This window comes from Hypomesus transpacificus, chromosome 9, assembly GCF_021917145.1.
Source record: "Hypomesus transpacificus isolate Combined female chromosome 9, fHypTra1, whole genome shotgun sequence".
Classification (NCBI taxonomy): Eukaryota; Metazoa; Chordata; class Actinopteri; order Osmeriformes; family Osmeridae; genus Hypomesus; species Hypomesus transpacificus.
In genome coordinates this window covers 9,971,549-9,989,210 of record NC_061068.1, presented here as the reverse complement: position 1 = coordinate 9,989,210, position 17,662 = coordinate 9,971,549, and the positions used below count along the sequence as shown (strand labels likewise).

The window sequence follows — 17,662 nt, the reverse complement described above, 5'->3', positions numbered from 1 at the left end:
CCCAATGGAGCTTAGTGGAATTGCAATGCCATTGTGGCACCGGCATTTTCCTACCAGAGCCATTGAATATACATATTTTAAAGCCCTGGATCTCTTCCCAATTGGTCAATTCTAATATTGTTGTGTTCACACCAAAAAAATGTATGGGTTGTCAAAAATGTATATAATTTACCACTTATCTTGCACTTTTATCAATAACGTAAAAAAGTCTTTCTGTCTTTGATCTTTCTCTGATCTTTGATCACATAGAAAAATATGTCAACACAATTTACAAATGTACAAATATGTTTTTATTTCACATTGAATTGGCTACACTTGTCCCAGGGACAAGTCAGTGTTGAGAGTAGCTTCCCTGAACCCCACGACGTTTGAGGGGTCAAGAGCATTGCACCATTCTGTCAGTGAAAGGTCAAAGATGTGTGGTCAGGGTGGCTCCTGGGAGACACAACGAAACCCCAGGTTGGAAGCAGAGCTGTCTGGGGTGTTTTGGCTCCGGGCTGCACACCTGTATCTGTAGCAGTAGGACTGTGGACAGAGGGAGGAGGACAGGAGGGACATAACTATATAAGCCTATAACACTGCTGATTTAATACATCACAAAACAATGGTTGGTCAGAAAAAAAGCTGTTGACATTACTATCCTGTTATTATGTAATTGATCTTACAGATACTGGAAATATCTGAACCACATACCAGTACACAGTAACAGTGTAGTGTGTTGCTATCTACAAAACAGTGTGAATGACGGCCATGTTCACCTTGTGGCACATGTAAGATCCTCCCTTCTTCACCTTGTCTGTGCCAGATGGTGGGCCTTTCTACAAAAGAAACAGGTGACATGAGAACTCCTTAATTAAATGGATGGGACATGAACTGTGTGTGTGTCTTACTGGGTTGTGCTGTCTGTCTGCAGTGTGGTGTACAGACCACCAGTCAGATGTCCACTCCCAGGCATTTCCCACCATGTCGTATAGGCCATAACCATTGGCAGGAAATGACATCACCTGCAGGAGGAGTCACACGGCTGAAAGTTTGCTTAGGACCTTAGTGGGACCTTGTAAGACAGGGTCCATGAATTCTACAACATACTGTAGCTGTCAGTATTTGCACCCATTAAAGAATGTTACTATAATGTTATCGCAATGTAATTCACTGGATCTAGTACAAATATGAGCTGGTTTTGACACATTATCATGAACTCCAGATTTCTATTCAAATCTCCATCACCATTAACTTCTGGATGTGGATGAATTGGAGGTCATTTCCTGCTTCACTACTATAGCCTCTGGGTAAAAGCCCCCTCCTCACCTCTTCTTCTCTCTTCCCTTAATCCCTGTCATATCCCTCCATCTTGTATTCTTACCGGTGAGGTTTTAATGTAACCATCCTCTCCAGAGTTGTGTGTGGGGAAGTCTCCCTGCCAGAGGTTTGAATAGTGTTGCTCTTTAGGTGTCAGCTTGTTTCCCCAAGGATACAATCTAAAAACAGAAAGAGGGGGTCAGAACAAGCAAACAGAGACACATGCACACAATGAAGACAACCTACCTATCCTTCAGGCCACCCCTGCATGCGTGTTCCCACTCTGCCTCAGTGGGCAGTCTCTTCTGGGCCCAGGAGCAGTATGCCCCAGCATCCCTCCATGACACATGCAGTACAGGGTGGTCCGTCCTAGAAACACAACCACATTCACTGTCCAGAACGGTACCATGAACAGAAGAAGTGGGATGTGGGACCACCAGGTTATATTTCTACTGCATATGCAACATCCTTCCTTGAGGGTTTAGGTTGGTTGAGGGGCAGTTCTATGGGCGTACGTGAAGCCCTCTGTGACTTGCTTGCATGTAAAAAGGGCTATACAAATACATTTGATTTGATTTGATTCAAATCCAACATTTCTACTCTAATTTGTAAATCAGACTATATGTGGAATTGCACTAATGGGCTTCCCTTGTTCCCAGCTGTCACCTCTCACCTGTCTGTGATGCTGGAGTCTGGGCCCTCAGGGTGCCTCCAGTCTGCCCCTTTGACAGGCAACCACCAGGGGGCAGCAGCAACCTGGCAACAGGGAGAGCAGATGTCCAACTACAGTGTAGTACATACAGTACACTGCAGAAGCAAACATAACTTTGCAGGACATCACAATGTGGTGTTGCGCTAGGAGACACACACACAACTCCTACACTTGTGTAAACGGGGGAACAGAGTCACATTCCTGAGACTAAAATGTTTACATTCGAATCTCTCACACACTCATTCTGAGATGGCCACCGTGTCCCTCTAACTGTCTTACATCAGCTTATCTCTCCGTCTCTTATTATTTCTTTTGAATTCCCCACCTCAGGCAAAATGTATGCCCCTCTCTTTGTTCACAATATATCCCTAGAGTATTTAAAACATTCACACATTGCACAACTGACTAGGCCACGGGTTATGTTTGTAAGAAGGGATATACACACAGGAAATTAGCCGGCACCGATTGGTAGCTGTTGCAATGTGGCTTAAACCAACAACCATCCTTAAGGGGGTGTTTTGTTTCAGTTTGCTCTTGTTTTCATTCTCACACAGTTATAAGCCTGTGATGTCAAAGGTAGTATGTTATCAAATAAATATGTCCAGGCATTTGTACTTGTACTTCAATAAACCTAAAACTAGGTTTTTTGAATAGGCAATGTTCACAAACAATAACAAAGGCGTCATTGATAACTCAATAGATGTACTGCAGTAAAAGATAAAAGGAACTGTTTAAAAAACCCTAGGCTAGAACAGGAAGTAGAAACCAAGTCCAACTTAGAACAAAAACAAAGCATGTGAACTTTTCTCCCCGGCCCCCAGTTCGCTCAGTCTCCATGGCAACGGCCCAGAGTGGACGTCCATCTGTGAGTGATTACAGGGTAATATGTGTCCCAATATCCTCCCTCTCCCCTGGGCCCTAAGGACTACAGCACACACACAACCCATGATGCAAATATACACTCAATGACATCACTGAACTGATCTCTTCAGAGTGAAGCGTGTTTAGAGTGCTGGGGTTAACGTCTGCTTTGACATATTATCTTACAAAGAACTTACAGCTTGTGAGATTTGGCTTTTGGTTGCTTCACTTAACACTCCATCGAAAACAAACGAGTCTCCAAATGTCTCTGCCTGTTGAAAAGACAGTTTGAGAGATGAACAGAAAAGTCAGTCATATTTACAGTCTACCTGTTACACAGTAAATTGGCAATTTCATGTATTAACTCCTTACCTGACTTTTTAACACTGTTAACCTGCTGTCATAGACGTTCTCAGGGTAGGTATGAAAAGTTGAAATATGCAAGGGTCAACGTACCTCAGTGACATAGCCTGTGGCATTGATAAAACTCTTGAACTGGTGGTTTGTGACTTCATGGATGTCCATGTAGAAAGCCTCCAGGTTGACACTGCGCTGGGGTCCTTCCCCATCAGGTGGGATGCCAGGGTTGTCTGTACCCATCAGGAACTCTCCTCCAGAAATAAGGACCATCTACAGACAACAGACAGAGATGATCTAAGCTCACAGACATGTCATAGACAACAGATCATAAACTGAACCCATCTATCAAATGAGTACAGAGTGTATGTAGTGTGTGTGAATGTACGATAGTTGCAGAACTAAATCTCAACACGGATGCAAACTTCTTTCATCATTTGCTATGATTGTCGTTGTGGGTATAATCTAGTCACTGATAACCTGCCCACAATTCAAACCGTGCAAATCTTTAAGGCAGACCAGTATGGCTGCTGGCATTCAGTTGCTAAATCTAATCAAGTTCATGTTGGACCATACTGTACAGCATGTATTCATCATACCTGACGGTCAGAAACGGATTTCTCTCCACTTTTAGTACTGAGTGTTGGCTTCTCATTTGTGGTTTGTAAGTATTTGACAGCAGGGTCTTCAGATGCATGACTCTCAGTTGTCACCAGCACATCTCTCTTCAGGTTGTGACAACCACAGCTCTGTGCCTCAGGTTCTGTCGGGGTTGGATCATTCGATCTTACTTCCACAACCTGGACAGTAGCTTTACAAATCATGAAAAAAAACGCATGAAACGCAACATACCGTAACATTTTTGCAGTAGGCTTAGATCGCCTCTTCTTCCGCAATCGGCATGGTCACGTGAGTAGTCATGCTGCAACAACGCAGCTGTTAAATTATTGTAGTGTGATTTTTAAAGAAAACATTTGATAGAAATTGTAAGTCTGAATATTTCTTTGCTGAAAATGTTTGATATTTTATTCAGGATGCTTTTGTGTTTTACGACTGTATAGGACTTACACAGTTTTCGTTTTATTTGCCTCCGTTTTTCATTGTGATTTTACCACCACTCATTGCACTAAAGTGGCACTTGCTTACATCTAATTTAGTCAGGGAAAGTTCAGAAGTTGGAAGTTTGTTCTTAACGCAACAAACCAGAAAGAATGTATCTGGGAATTGTAGTCATGCAAGACCAATTCACTTGGAGTTCATCGAGGGCGGCTCTACTTCATGAACGGCATTTCCCAGACAGCAATGCTGGCAGGCTGGATCATCAGTGAAGGTACGGGGTTCCGAGCGCTTTAGTATGCTGCCGAGCGCAAGCTTTCGTACAGGGTACGGTGATTGAGCTGTCAAAAAATTGGACTCAATTCGTGGAAGAGGTCCCAAATCATGGATTAGGTGAAAGAAAAATTGCGGCAATGCTTTCCTGTTGACCCAGTGCATATATAACGTGTCCACGCACCCATCACAGCGAAGGTAAAGTTTAACGAAACTCTTTGCAGTTGAACATTTTTCATTATGTAGGCAATGTTGCTGTTAACGGAGAACGTTGCACTGTAGCCACTGTTAAATTACATTTTCAGACTTATTTGTGTTTTCTTTTGTGCGTCGGATGTGAACAAAGTATCCACCACAGGAAAACTATCGTCTGAAACTAAATGCTGAAACAAAATTGTAACCCGATTTTTTCATATCGCAACCAGACATTGACAGCTGGTTCATCCCTGATCAGTTAAGGATTGATGTAGCCTTTTGATTAATCTGTCCCCTGTAAGACCATGTAGCCTACTTCATTTGGTTGGGTTGAATAGGATATTTAGGACTACATTAATATAACTTTTTTAAATATAACAATTGAGGTTTGGTCCTAAAATAATCACAAGAGATTCTAGCAGCCTAAAATGATTATTTGATTCAGGTGTGATAGTATGGCCACATCAACATTAGGCCCATGTCAGGACCAGAGTTGAATAATACTACAAAGCCCTGCATGCAACCTATAGCAGAGACACAGGTCATTTTAAGACCACATGCATCATGCATGGCATAATGTAGTAACTTTGTAGTAGGCCTATCTAGGTTCAGTCACAATATAATTTAACTTTAACCTGTGCAGTGTTATCACCCACTAAGCACTTATAGTCAGACCTCGTGCAGGTGCATGGCCCTCCTTTTTCTCTACCTCCCCTAATCATTAACTCTTTAGCCCACCTAGCTACATACAAATGTTTCAGACTGTTATCTGTATGGGATTCCATTGCGCCAGGGAACTGGAATTGTGTTGTGCCCCATGGAACACTGGAGGGAAATTTGAAATGTCATGTGTCGCTGTTTTGCCAAAACATTTGTCAAAGATGCCTGTTGGAATTGCGAAATCACACTACATTTGATAGAGGGCATGCTACAGCTCTTTTCTCTCAGTCTTTGTATTAATTACCTTATAATTGAGCTAAATGTGTTTGTAGGCTTGCTCTTACACAGTTCAACTGGAGACATCGACAGTAGAATAGTCACTTTACACTTTTTTTCCACATATTTTTTTCTGCGTGTTGAAACATTGATCTGGCCTCTCTCCTCCAGGTGTACGCCAGTGTGTGAGACATGTCCGATAAGATGTCCAGTTTTCTGCACATCGGGGACATCTGCTCCATGTACGCAGAAGGTTCCACCAATGGCTTCATCAGCACTCTGGGGTATGTTCACCTTCAACATGCACTTCCCACATGACCACTACTACTACTACTTTGATGAAGTCTTTGTTTGGGAAGTGTTTCATGGCATGCCTGGCTAGCGTAGGTGTAGAGTGTGTCTGAGGAGGGGGAGGGGTACTTACATGAGTCAAATTGTATTTTGCAGTTTGCTCACTTAGCAACACACAACCCTTTCAGTAAGTTAATTTGAGTACACTGAATTACATTGTGTTGTATATCAATGCCTCCTGACTTGAGAAGCATCGTTGGATCAGTTAAGATAAATTTAGATTGATCTTAATAAAACAGCCTTTTATTGATTAGGCTCTGTGCCTCTATATTAGGTTCCTGGGAAGTAACGACACTGGCAGATGGGACACAGAAACATTGCATAATACAAGTGCATTAGTTCAAGAGACACAGGGTTCTGAGTTAATGCTGTGGGAGGAGGTAGAAAGTGAATCAGGTGGGTGAGAGATGGTAATGCTATGCTAGCATGGTTATCTACTCAGTGTCCCAGACCCCCCCCAGCTCATGAAAAATGGATCGACCCACAGCTCAAGCTGAGTCACAAAATGGACCTTGTGGCCTTTTCACTGTTGCCCACACACACACACACACAAAATATGAAACACAATGTATTGCACATACTTGACAATCGCAGAGGCATTCACTTTCAAAGGTTTAACTGGGGGCATTATGCTGTAAATGACAGCATTATCTACATCCCAGCAACAAAACATGGCTTGAGTAGGCACAGGACTGTGGCATCTTCTCTGGGGGGTGCTAGTCTCCAAGTCTCTGTCTTTGCAGCTTTCTTCCACCCCCAGTAACTAAGGATGAGCTTGTGGGCAAAGCAAAGGTTAGAAATGTGAACAATGTAGTTGCATTGGTTGTTGAAGTATGTTTTAATGGGTTGTATGACCGGAGGGATCAGGTTTTAAATTGGGTGTTTACAGTCCAAGTTACTTATAGAATTAAGTGGATACACAGTACCAACAGGGGCATTTGAACACACACACACACACACACACACACACACACACGGTTGAATAAAATGACAGTGTACATTCCAGAGTGTGCCCATCCAGTGAAGTTGTCCTAGGTGGATCCTAGACAGTGCAGACACATCCATGTGGGCATTCCATAGGAAACTGCACAAATACATGTGGGATCTGGCCAGGTTCCACACCAATGTTATTTTAAATCAGTGAAAGCTACATTTGTCTCAAAAAAACGCTTGGCTTTTTTCTAGCCACCTAACCCTGACTGATTCCATTATTATAAGTGTGGGTGAATGGTGTAAGGCAGTCTGGGTCAACTGTCCAGTGCTGTGAATACAAAATGTACGTTTGTATGAATTGTGTTTTATTGCTTGGCTTTATAATTTCCAAGTACACTTTGTTTGATGGGGGTTCTTTGTAACCTGACTTGTCTTCCTTGGAAACTATTTGGAATAGGGTTTGGTTTGGCTGGCACTTCTTGGCAGGTGATTGGATGAACTATCTGCCTATCACCAACTATCATGGGCTAACTTCAACCATGCCCATAGCCATAGACATATATATATGTCTATTGGTCCGATGGATTCTTGCATGGTCTTGATCTTGTAAATCCAGCTGTCTCACGGGGTTAGGTCATTTGTAAAAAAAAAATGAAAAAAGCAACAAACAACTTGGCCAGGCCTTCATCATCATACACACACACACATGTACAAACGCATACATACGTACTGTTATAGTTTCAGCCCTGAAGTAGCCTACATCCTACACTATAGTGTACAGTTTTGTTGGTATGATAGTTACATTTCCTTGAATGCATTTATAGTGTATGCAGTTCTCTGCCTGTGGTTGACAGACAGCTTTGTGTGTTCTGCCTACAGCTTGGTGGATGACCGCTGTGTGGTGCAGCCGGACACTGGGGACCTCAACAACCCTCCTAAGAAGTTCCGAGGTAAGGACATGGACACACACACAGTGGATATGGCCTTCGATGAGCTCCACGTCATCTGTGTAAAGCCAGCCTGTGACATAGTGGGCTCTGTGAAGATGTCTGAATGGATTATGTTGTGTTTCTCTGGAGATAGTCCCCAATCTGTTGGACTTCAAACAGTACTGCTCTCTTTGATGCTGATGCGTGTGTGTGTGTCTGTTCCTTCGTCCATGCCTTTCTGATTCAATGTGTGCATGCATGCATGTGTTCAAGTATGTTTGTCTGAGTACACGTATGACTTGGACATTTGCTGCAGTTGTTGACGTTACCCTTAATACAGGAAGTAAGAGTCAGCTGACCCAGTTCAGAGGTTGGTATCCTCGGGGAAAGTCATGTTGACATCACAGCTGACGAGTTTGTGTGGGGTTGCTGTGTGTTCATGCAGGCATAGCTCTGGCTGTGAACCTCTCTAAAGTCCTTGTTTTGTAAAACATACTGCAGTGGGAAGAAGAGTGTTCAGGAATACTGTATGGCATCAGAACTTCACAAAAGACTTGTCATTCCACATGTCTGCATCCGTGCCTGTCTGTCTGTACATGTGTGCATGCATGCGTGTGATAAAGTCAATGAGTTGCCAGGGTGGATGTTAATCAAAGTTGAGCTGGAGGAAAGCTTAAGACAAGAATGGGGGGGGTGCTGTTTCTTATATTTAGATGTATTTTATAATGTTACCTTTTGCAGCTTCAGGATAGTGGAGGAACTTCTTTCATAGTTGATTTGGAGACTTGAGTCATGTCCAGAAACAACCCTCGTCTTGAAACACGTCTGAGGTTTGAATGTGGAACCCAGCTGCTAGCTGATGAAAAGCATGGTTGATCAGAGGGGAGAGTGGACCTGCTACAAATACACATCCTTTTCCAATCCTTTCCTTTTTAGATTCGCACAAGTCTTTTAGGGTTATTAATGAACAGAGCTTCCTCATGTTCAACAATGTCACCTGATTCAGCCTGTTATGCTGGGAACATTCATACATGCTACTGCATGAAATCAGCTTGAATTGCCACAACACTGACTTGGGTTTCATTAAGACATGCTCTCTCTACCTAGACATGACATGATCTCTTGGGAGGATGTCTTTTTTTACAAAACAAACTAGAAACCATCCTATTTATTTAAACACTTAACTAAATATTGAAATCTATTTAACTTACAGTGCTGCTTCCACAAGTTTTTTTTGTGTCCAAGTGGGTTTAGGAAGTACTTATTTGAGACATCCTGGTGCCCCCCCCTCCCCTGTCCTCCATTTTGGAGTCCTCTTGGGGTGAGTCCAGTCCCAGGCTGGTGCAGTGTTGCTGCTGTGGGTTTCTGCGCCTGGACACAGCAAAATAATCCTCCATACTTAAGGCCTCTGGTTCACAGCCAGACTGGTCTTGTCCGGCATGCCTTACAGCAGAGGTATGCTTACCATTTCCTCCAAATGTAAGCACAAGCACTTCATGCGTGCATGCATGCGCACACACACGCGCGCGCGCACACATCCACAAACACACTAGCTTCTTAATGCAAAATCTTTGTTAATATCACCAATAGTGACACCAAATCTAAATTCCCCTCCAAAGCAAACCCTGCAGTTTGAGCAGGTCCTGTTACCTTAATTCCCAGTGAGTCTCAGTCCAGGGATGTCTTCTATGTACCAACTTAACAACCCAGTGACCTGTTGCTCCAGCCGTCTTGTTCAGCTCTCCAATAAACTCGGAGGCCTCTGTCTCGGTCAGATCTGTGTCAGACGTTGGCCCAGCGTGTCCATGCCAAAGGGCTAGACAATGAGTTTGTTTTCTATCAAACAATGTTTCTTTCTGAATGTCCTCCCCCCACCTGAGGCTGAATCCCAACAAGACAGAGCTCATCTTCATCCTTGCCAGATCCTCCCCGGCACAGAAGCTCTTCATCACCAGTATACTGTAGCAGCCTCTCACTCTGCAGGAAACCCAGCCATCGTGCGCCATGACAACCTGGAAAAACACTGCCTGCATGACAGGAGGATTCATCCCTTTGACGATTGAACTCTGATATTCTGATTGTTGATTTTCTGCTGCGCTTTCTTTATACACTATTCACGCATCACTTTGGATGAAAGGGTCTGCTAGATTAATAAAATGTAATGGGGGGGAAAAATAATCCTGTGTGAAAATTACATTTTGAACTTGTAGGAGAAAGGGGTTGGATAGAGGACATGCATTGTTTGTTGTAAATATGAAAAGCACGTGAGAGACGTGAGTTGTTGTTTATAATGTAATTATTGTCTGTTGTCCTCTTCTGCATCTCCTTCTTTCAGTAAGTTATTTACGTGAGTGTGCACCGGGTCATTACATAGTTCCAAGGTAACAAAGTCACAGTGGCATTAGAAGCACATGGTCTCTAGACACACTTAATCTGACCTACACCTGCTTTCAGAAGCAGTGGTTTCAAAGAGATCCTATTATGGTCATGTTTATTTTCTGGAACTTTCTCTGGTAGAAGATGTTTGAATATGTACAATGCCATGTATCTTCCTCCTCTGGTTACCTTTCCCACAGAACCCCTGATTAGATTTTCATTGATGAGGACTTTCATCTTGAACATCCTGTGTCCATTGTCTTGCTGAGCTAGTGGGGCATCCTCTGGCTCTGCTAAGGCAGTGAGATGCTCTGAACTGGACGTGTTTCTAGTACAGGTGCACAAACACAACCCATAGGACGTGCTGTGTTGTGTCCATTGCTGCCATGTCTTTGATACACCTCGTCTTTGATTGGTTCTTCAGGCGGTGTTTGATGTGATGTGGGAGTCCTGAGGACCTGTGCTCAGAGAGGCATGCCCTCAGTGCTCTAGCTGACCGTGGTGGCTGCTGGGTATCAGTCGTTGGTACGAAATGGTTATTTTGATTGATTCATATTCTGTACAGTAATCCAGTTCTTATTCCCTCATGACTTCAGTCCTGTTGGTTTCCAATAGCACCGTTTTTACATAGAAAAGTGTATCTGTTTGTGACACACTGTAAATGCATTACTTTGGCAAGGTGGCTGTTTAGATTTTGCTCATTCAGATTGTCCAATGCCTTACACTGTCTCGCATACTTAAAAAAAAAAAAATCAATGCAGTTGAACCTGCAGGCCCATGTTCTACCCTACCCACTCTACAAGCTCTATGTTGTGTGTGGGAGGAGCACTGACATGGTTGTCATGGTGCTGGTGTGATGCGTGGGGTTCGCTTCGTTTGACTGTTCTGGGGTGATTGACTGGGTTGTAATATTGGCTTCCTGATTTGACAGTCAGTAGGTCATAGTCCTGTTCCAATATGCTGACTTTTCCCATGTGCTGAATATCCTGGAGAAGCAGCAGGAATGCTAAACTAATGTGTTCATGTTTGTAATCATTCACTGGACCAGTTTAGTATGTCAAACCAGATAACTCTGTTTCTATGTCTCCTGTTCTCTCTCTCTCAAATATATATGCCACACTGTGTTGTATGGGATTTTATATGGGAGAGTATGTGTGCGTGTATATGTGCATTTATATCCATCTTCCTCTCAAGTCTTCCTTTCTGGCTTTGGAATAGGAGTGGGAATTCTTAAGTCCTCACAGAATTCCCTGTTGTCTTTCACAGCTGACTGGCGAAGAGGCCTCTCACAAGAGGCTCTCCCCCACAGCCTAGCCTTCAGCACAGACTGTTTACCTGTCACACACACCATGCATGGCTCGCACTGTTTCTGACCCGGATTGTACTCTTCTATATGTTCTAATTATAGGTAATACACAATCTGTAACAACAAAAAATATGTTTGTGTGTGTGTGGGGGGGGGGGCAGGATTGTTCTCCTAAGTTCTGCATTCCATTGGCTTTGACTTCATGACACCAGATAGTTTGATCAGATCCTGGTAGACAGTTTATCAGCCCCATCTCCAGGAATGGAAAATCCTCTGGAGACAGACACACACACACACACACACACACACACACACACACACACACACAAAAAGAGAACAAAGCCGGAGGAGATACTGTAGATCACTGATCCCCCCCCCCCCCCCCTGGCTTGTTTCATTTCTTCCTCTTCCCTCTTCTATCTTGCATTCTCTCATTCCCTCTCAGCCTGCATATGACCTTGCTTCGGATTTGGGAACTGAATGACTTGAAGAATTAAAGCAAAAAGAAGAAGGATAATAAATTCTTCATAGTTTGTGGAGAGAGCAGAGGGAGAAAATAGAATAACATGGGATTGCAAAAAGCTTAAAGGGGAATGGATGACAGGGAGTCCCCTCTCTCTCGTTCTCTCTCTCTGTCTCTCTCCCTTTCCTTTTCTGTCTCTCTCTTTCCTTTTCTCTCTCCCTCCTTCGCGCCGTCATCCCACTCCCCTGTTCTGGCTGCCCTTATTTGGTCACGTAGCTGCCTCTGCAGCTGGAGGAGAGAGGAAGGGGGAGGATGGACAGAGCTTTTCTTTTTTCTTTTTTTCAGAGAGAGATCTGATCTGAGGTCAGGGAGAAAAGCCAGGCCTTAAAGAGTGGGGAGGTAGAGGGGCCCATGGGTGGGCAGTACTTGACTACTCCTCAGAAGATCACAGTAACAGTATAGCTGGCCAGCTATTCTAGATCAGTTCTGAATCGGTGGTTGCACCAGTTGATCTTGGTGTTCCAGCAACAGCATGCGTGAACAGCTAGTTGAACATTTCATAAGAGGAACTTGGGGGAAACCACATGCAAATGGACCACGGTGTAAGAGACTGTTCCTCCCAGGCCAGTCTACAGCCTATTGTCTCTATGGAAATGACGAGCACACGCACCATCCTGTCACACAGCACAGGCCTGAGCTCTCACCTCTCATCTCCCAGCCTGACTCAATCTCAACACAGTCCTGCAGTCACTGATAGCACACACTTTACTACTTTCTATCCCTTTCAGTAACCGGATCCTAACTGTAGCTAACACACACACACACACACACTCTCTGCTTTCAGTACATGCTGAGATGACTTGCTGCATCTCTCTTTCACCACTGCCTGTCTCGTGTCCTTTGATCTCAGACTTATCGTGATGGTGACCTGATGCAAATCATGTGTGTGCAAACACACGCGTCTCACTTACTGTATGAACCAAAGTGTGGTGACTTTCATTCATACTGTGAACAATGAATTGGTGGGATCTATAATGATGGTGTCTTCACATTCACTGGCCTTCTCACAACCTCCTGTGTGTCCGCTGTGCTGTCAACTCATCTGGGTTTGGCCACAACTCTTTGTTATCTCGCGCATTAGTTCACACCAAAAATGTTTTTGATATAAATGAGAACATTCTCTTTCTCTCTCTCCCCAGACTGTTTGTTCAGGCTGTGTCCTATGAATCGCTACTCTGCCCAGAAGCAGTTCTGGAAGGCAGCGAAGCCTGGAGGGAACAGCACCACAGACACAGTCCTGCTCAACAAGCTCCATGTGAGTGTCATCATCCACACCTGAAACCCTTCACTTCATCTGCACCAGTACCACCATGGACCACAGCCACTCCCAGCCACCCACATCTAAACAGGACTCACCGAAATGCTAGATATTGCCCTGCATAATAAACAATCAGACTAAGTTTTTGTCTTTATTGTGCAGCTTTCTGTCATCCCAGAACTCCATATGTAACAGACTGGTAAACACATTGCTCTTATGGTACTGGGAGGTTTTTTTCCAAGGGAGAAGGCATTTTGCTTCCACTCACGTTTAAGGGGTGTTGTAATGGGGGATTAGATATTAGCAGAGGTAGTGAAGGGTTCAAGTCCTTTTATAGACATTTCTGCAGTTTACTGAAGTTAGTCTACTGTCTGCCGTCCCACCTTTCTCTCTCTCTTCCCCCCTCTCTCTTTATATCTGTTTTTTCTCTCTCTTTTTCTCTGATCTAACACATTATTTAAAGCTGTCTGGTATCTGACCACATTGAGAACCATAGATTGAGATCACTCTCGTGTTACCATGGTGATGCTGCTGAAGGAGTTGACAGGTTTCACTGCTAACAACACACTTATTGTTGTCGTTGCACACTTAGAACTCCCTCCTCTCCCAGCCAAGTTGTTCATGCATCATGTGGCTGTGTTAATACTGACAGTCATCTCCCCCCCCCTTCCTGCCCCCTTCTCCCTTCCTTGCATAGCATGCTGCAGATTTGGAAAAGAAGCAAAATGATTCTGAAAATAAGAAGCTACTGGGAACAGTGATTCAATATGGGAACGTCATTCAGGTTGGTTTGTGTGTGTTCAGTACGGTGTGTGTAGTACTTTTAGTGTCATTAGTTACGCAAGATAACAGGCCCAAGAACATGTATTCCTTGTACCTTATTGCTGGTATGTGTTTTAAGTTCTCTGTTGAAAGCCATGTCATCAGTAGAGATAATCCCTGTCACAATGTTTTAACAACAACTCACACATCTACTCTCACCAAATATGTCAGACCAAATACAGACTGAAATATGTACCCACATCATAGCCACTCATGAATTCAGGATTATGCCGACTTTGGGAGGCTTTCTTCCCTAGATGAGGGGACCATTCCAAACTTGGAGAGAAGTGAGACACAGTTCTGCCTACTCAATGCGTTCATGTGGCTTGTGTGTGTTCATAAATAGATCAGGAAAGTGGGAGGATCTGAAAACTGTTCTGAAATGCCTGAACGCTCTTCTGGAGCAGTTCTCTGCTCTGTGATTCCAGTTGTAACCTTACCATCATTTCTAACACAACTGCTCTCCTCTCAGGGGGCCCACTGGCTCAGTCACATTCAGTTAGGATTCATAGAGACCATTAATAACTGTATCATCTGCTCCCACTCAGTTATCATCCATCCATGTTTAAACACAGAGAAACACTATCATCACTGTAATCACCCTTACCGAGCCTGCACTGCCTCCATCAGGGGGCTCGTGTGGGGATGTCCTGGACCTGCCCCTAGTGTTGGCGCACCTTAAAAGCTTTGTTCTTCAGCTGCTGCACCTGAAGAGTAACAAGTACCTGACGGTGAACAAGCGTCTGCCGGCCCTGCTGGAGAAGAACGCCATGAGGGTGATGCTGGACACAGCCGGGAACGAGGGCTCCTGGTTCTACATCCAGCCCTTCTACAAGCTGCGCTCCATTGGAGATAGCGTGAGTCCCTCACCTGCTGGTGGTTCAGACTCAAACCCAAGCCAAACCACTTTGGTTGTATGGGTACAGGCCAGGCCAGCTCAGAAACACCCTGAGCATGGCCCCAGTTTGTGTGGATGTGTGTGTCATGCCTGATCCTCAGAGCATAGGTCCAAAGATAGTTTATATTAAATACACTATTTCATCTCAATAGTTGTGTCTTTGTTGCCAGGTGGTGATTGGAGACAAGGTGGTCCTGAACCCTGTGAATGCTGGACAGCCTCTCCACGCCAGCACGCATCAGCTGGTGGATAACCCAGGGTGCAACGAGGTGGGACTATCCCTCTCTCTGGGGTGTGTGTGTGGGGTGGGAGGTTGTATGAAGTGTGTACAGTATAACCTCAATTTATACCATCAACTGCTGGTTGGGCTCGTATATTAAACACTACTGCATTGTACCTCAGTCCGCCACATTTGTATGTGTTTTGCATATAGCCGTGCAGCTAACCTGACTACAGCAATCCTCTTCTTTGTGTCTGGTTTGGGAATTTAGCCTAAAATCTCATACAATTCTGTTTTACTGTCATTGTTTCAGGTGAACTCGGTCAACTGTAACACCAGCTGGAAGATAGTCCTGTTTATGAAATGGAGTGATAACCAGGAAATCATTCTGAAAGGGGTTTGTCTCCCAAAACCATCATTCGACCAGTCAGCCTTCTTTTTTCCTTGTGTTAGCAGAAACATGCTCTTTATCCAGGTCACTCTCAAGCTCTGTTTTCTGGCATAGGACACTTTCCCTTACCTGAGACTGAAATATAATACGGAAAAGTTCAGTGAACAGGAATTAAAGCAACATCTGAGGCATGCGGTTGGTTGAGGTGCAGCCTGGTATAACCTGTAGTAAACCAGCTAAGGCAGAAAACACTGAAAGTCTCATCTGATCTGTTGCCAGGGCGATGTAGTGCGGCTGTTCCACGCTGAGCAGGAGAAGTTCCTCACCTGTGACGACCACCGGAAAAAACAATATGTCTTCCTCCGCACCACAGGACGCCAGTCAGCTACCTCAGCGACGAGCAGCAAAGCCTTATGGGAGGTGGAGGTGAGCAGGAAGTGCTTTTTGTCTCTCTTTGCATGGGCCGATTGGATCTAATTCTCATATGATTAAGTAGAGGGGAGATGGTGTGCAGTTGGATGGCCACACATGAATAGGTACATCTGTTCTCAAAAAAGGAAGCTGTCAGTAAGCATCACTGACTCATTCAAATTAAACCGCTTTTATTTTGGGGGGCATCAATAAGTGTACAGACATCTGTTTTGTATCAAACGTCTTCTAACCTCTAACTCGTTATGATAATGAATGTTATGTGACTCAAGGTAGTCCAACATGACCCGTGTCGGGGCGGGGCTGGCTACTGGAACAGTCTCTTCAGGTTTAAACACCTGGCCACTGGCCACTACCTAGCAGCGGAGGTCAGTCCCTTCACCAGCCTGTCTCTGGGCTCATGTCAAGGTCTTCAATATGTAGGCCCTTCTGTGATCCCATCCCTCTGACGCTGACTTGTCTTGTGCAGGTGAACCCAGACTATGAGGAGGAGTGCCTGGAGTTCCGCTCCTCAGTAAGTCAAAGGGAGACGAAGGGAGAAGGTCTTTCTGGGAATGATGTTGACCTTTCTTCTATTAGTCTATTAATGTTAAGGTACAGCTCGGATCGGCAATACATCTCACTGCAAATAACGGTTTCCCAAAGCCAACAGTAGATGGTGCTGTCGGCTTAGACAAGCCGTGCATGCAGTCTGTCTGACCAACAGAGGGTGGCCTTCCACCAGAAGCCTTTCTACGCTCTGAAGCTCTCCGGCCAGACCACACGCTGTAGTGACATCAGTCAACACGTGTGTGGGCATGCTCGGAGCAAAGCCACAGCAATGCAGCTGTCTCCAGGCATGGCTGGCCATGTGTCTGGTCCTCGGTCCGCGGGCAGCCAGAGCAGTGCGCTCTCTACCTGTAGGAAACAGTGTCATGTAGTGCAAACAGGTCCCAAGATATCATTTTCGTGTTTGTTTGTTTTTTCTTCTATGATTAAAATTCATTTTCCTCATAGTCAAATGCATAGTTAGATTCATGACTATATGAATTGCAACTTTGTCCCAGTTCCAACATAAGGAGTTCAAACAACAAGTAGGTCATGAGCTCCTGCCATTCCTGCCCTTTATTAAATTAAGACTACAGAATTAAGATGGTTTAAGATTCAATCATAAAATCTGAAATTAGATCAAACTGGTCTTTAGGTTAAAGAAAATAAATTTTCAAATCTTACAGCTCTGATCTTGCCGATATCAGTTCTGCTTTCTGATTGGATATTGAGGTAATTTTTTAGGAATGATCAACAAGTGGCTACAGATGTGCATTCTTGGGTCCCACTTCTCCGTTTGACCTCTGACTGTAATGTAGTTCCATTGTCTTAATGATCAAATGTTGGCTTTCTGTCTTCATATGTATTTAATCTTTGTAGGCATGCAGTGGTCTGTGCCAGTTTGTAAAGACTCATACAGACACACGTTAGTGTTCCAATGAGAGTGAAGAAGAAACCTTCATTTGTCATGTGACTGAACACACGCGAGCAGGGAGCAGAGACGCCAACA

At 44.2% G+C, this 17,662-nt stretch overlaps 2 protein-coding genes across 14 annotated transcripts in view; one reads left to right on the top strand and one right to left on the bottom strand.

The window, feature by feature from the left end:
* Positions 1 to 273: 273 nt before the first annotated feature.
* On the bottom strand, positions 274 to 4,163 carry sumf1 (sulfatase modifying factor 1). 3 transcript variants are annotated; one of them, XM_047026530.1, is made up of 10 exons: positions 4,082 to 4,163; positions 3,829 to 3,992; positions 3,329 to 3,502; positions 3,070 to 3,144; positions 1,973 to 2,055; positions 1,546 to 1,668; positions 1,364 to 1,478; positions 891 to 1,004; positions 759 to 818; positions 274 to 525 (listed from the first exon to the last, which is right to left on the bottom strand). In XM_047026530.1, exons 3-10 carry the CDS (start codon positions 3,500 to 3,502, stop codon positions 424 to 426), a joined length of 846 nt encoding a protein of 281 aa, XP_046882486.1. In that variant the 5' UTR covers positions 3,829 to 3,992; positions 4,082 to 4,163; the 3' UTR covers positions 274 to 423. The 3 variants fall into 3 exon arrangements, 2 of the variants coding, with proteins under 2 accessions (XP_046882486.1, XP_046882485.1); XM_047026529.1 differs by having other exon boundaries at positions 3,829 to 4,147; XR_006956567.1 differs by having other exon boundaries at positions 420 to 525; positions 928 to 1,004; positions 3,829 to 4,147.
* Positions 4,164 to 4,233: 70 nt separating this feature from the next.
* The window catches only part of LOC124471873 (inositol 1,4,5-trisphosphate receptor type 1-like), a 53,001-nt gene continuing 39,572 nt past the window's right edge, over positions 4,234 to 17,662 (top strand). For 10 of the 11 annotated variants that reach the window (XM_047026528.1, XM_047026527.1, XM_047026526.1 and 7 more), the window contains exons 1-11: positions 4,570 to 4,756; positions 5,861 to 5,973; positions 7,853 to 7,923; positions 13,247 to 13,362; positions 14,063 to 14,149; positions 14,886 to 15,044; positions 15,256 to 15,354; positions 15,619 to 15,702; positions 15,976 to 16,122; positions 16,398 to 16,493; positions 16,595 to 16,639. In XM_047026528.1, coding sequence (XP_046882484.1) covers positions 5,882 to 5,973; positions 7,853 to 7,923; positions 13,247 to 13,362; positions 14,063 to 14,149; positions 14,886 to 15,044; positions 15,256 to 15,354; positions 15,619 to 15,702; positions 15,976 to 16,122; positions 16,398 to 16,493; positions 16,595 to 16,639 — 996 coding nt within the window. In that variant the 5' untranslated portion in view covers positions 4,570 to 4,756; positions 5,861 to 5,881. The other variant, XM_047026518.1, reaches the window with a different exon arrangement.

Coding starts and splice junctions, on each gene's coding strand:
- sumf1 (XM_047026529.1), bottom strand. CDS start 4,089: ATGTTACGGTATGTTGCGTTTCATGCGTTTTTTTTCATGATTTGTAAA. Junction 3,503..3,828: donor AATCCGTTTCTGACCGTCAG/GTATGATGAATA, acceptor TGTTGTCTGTAG/ATGGTCCTTATTTCTGGAGG. Junction 1,669..1,972: donor GACTCCAGCATCACAGACAG/GTGAGAGGTGAC, acceptor TTGTGTTTCTAG/GACGGACCACCCTGTACTGC.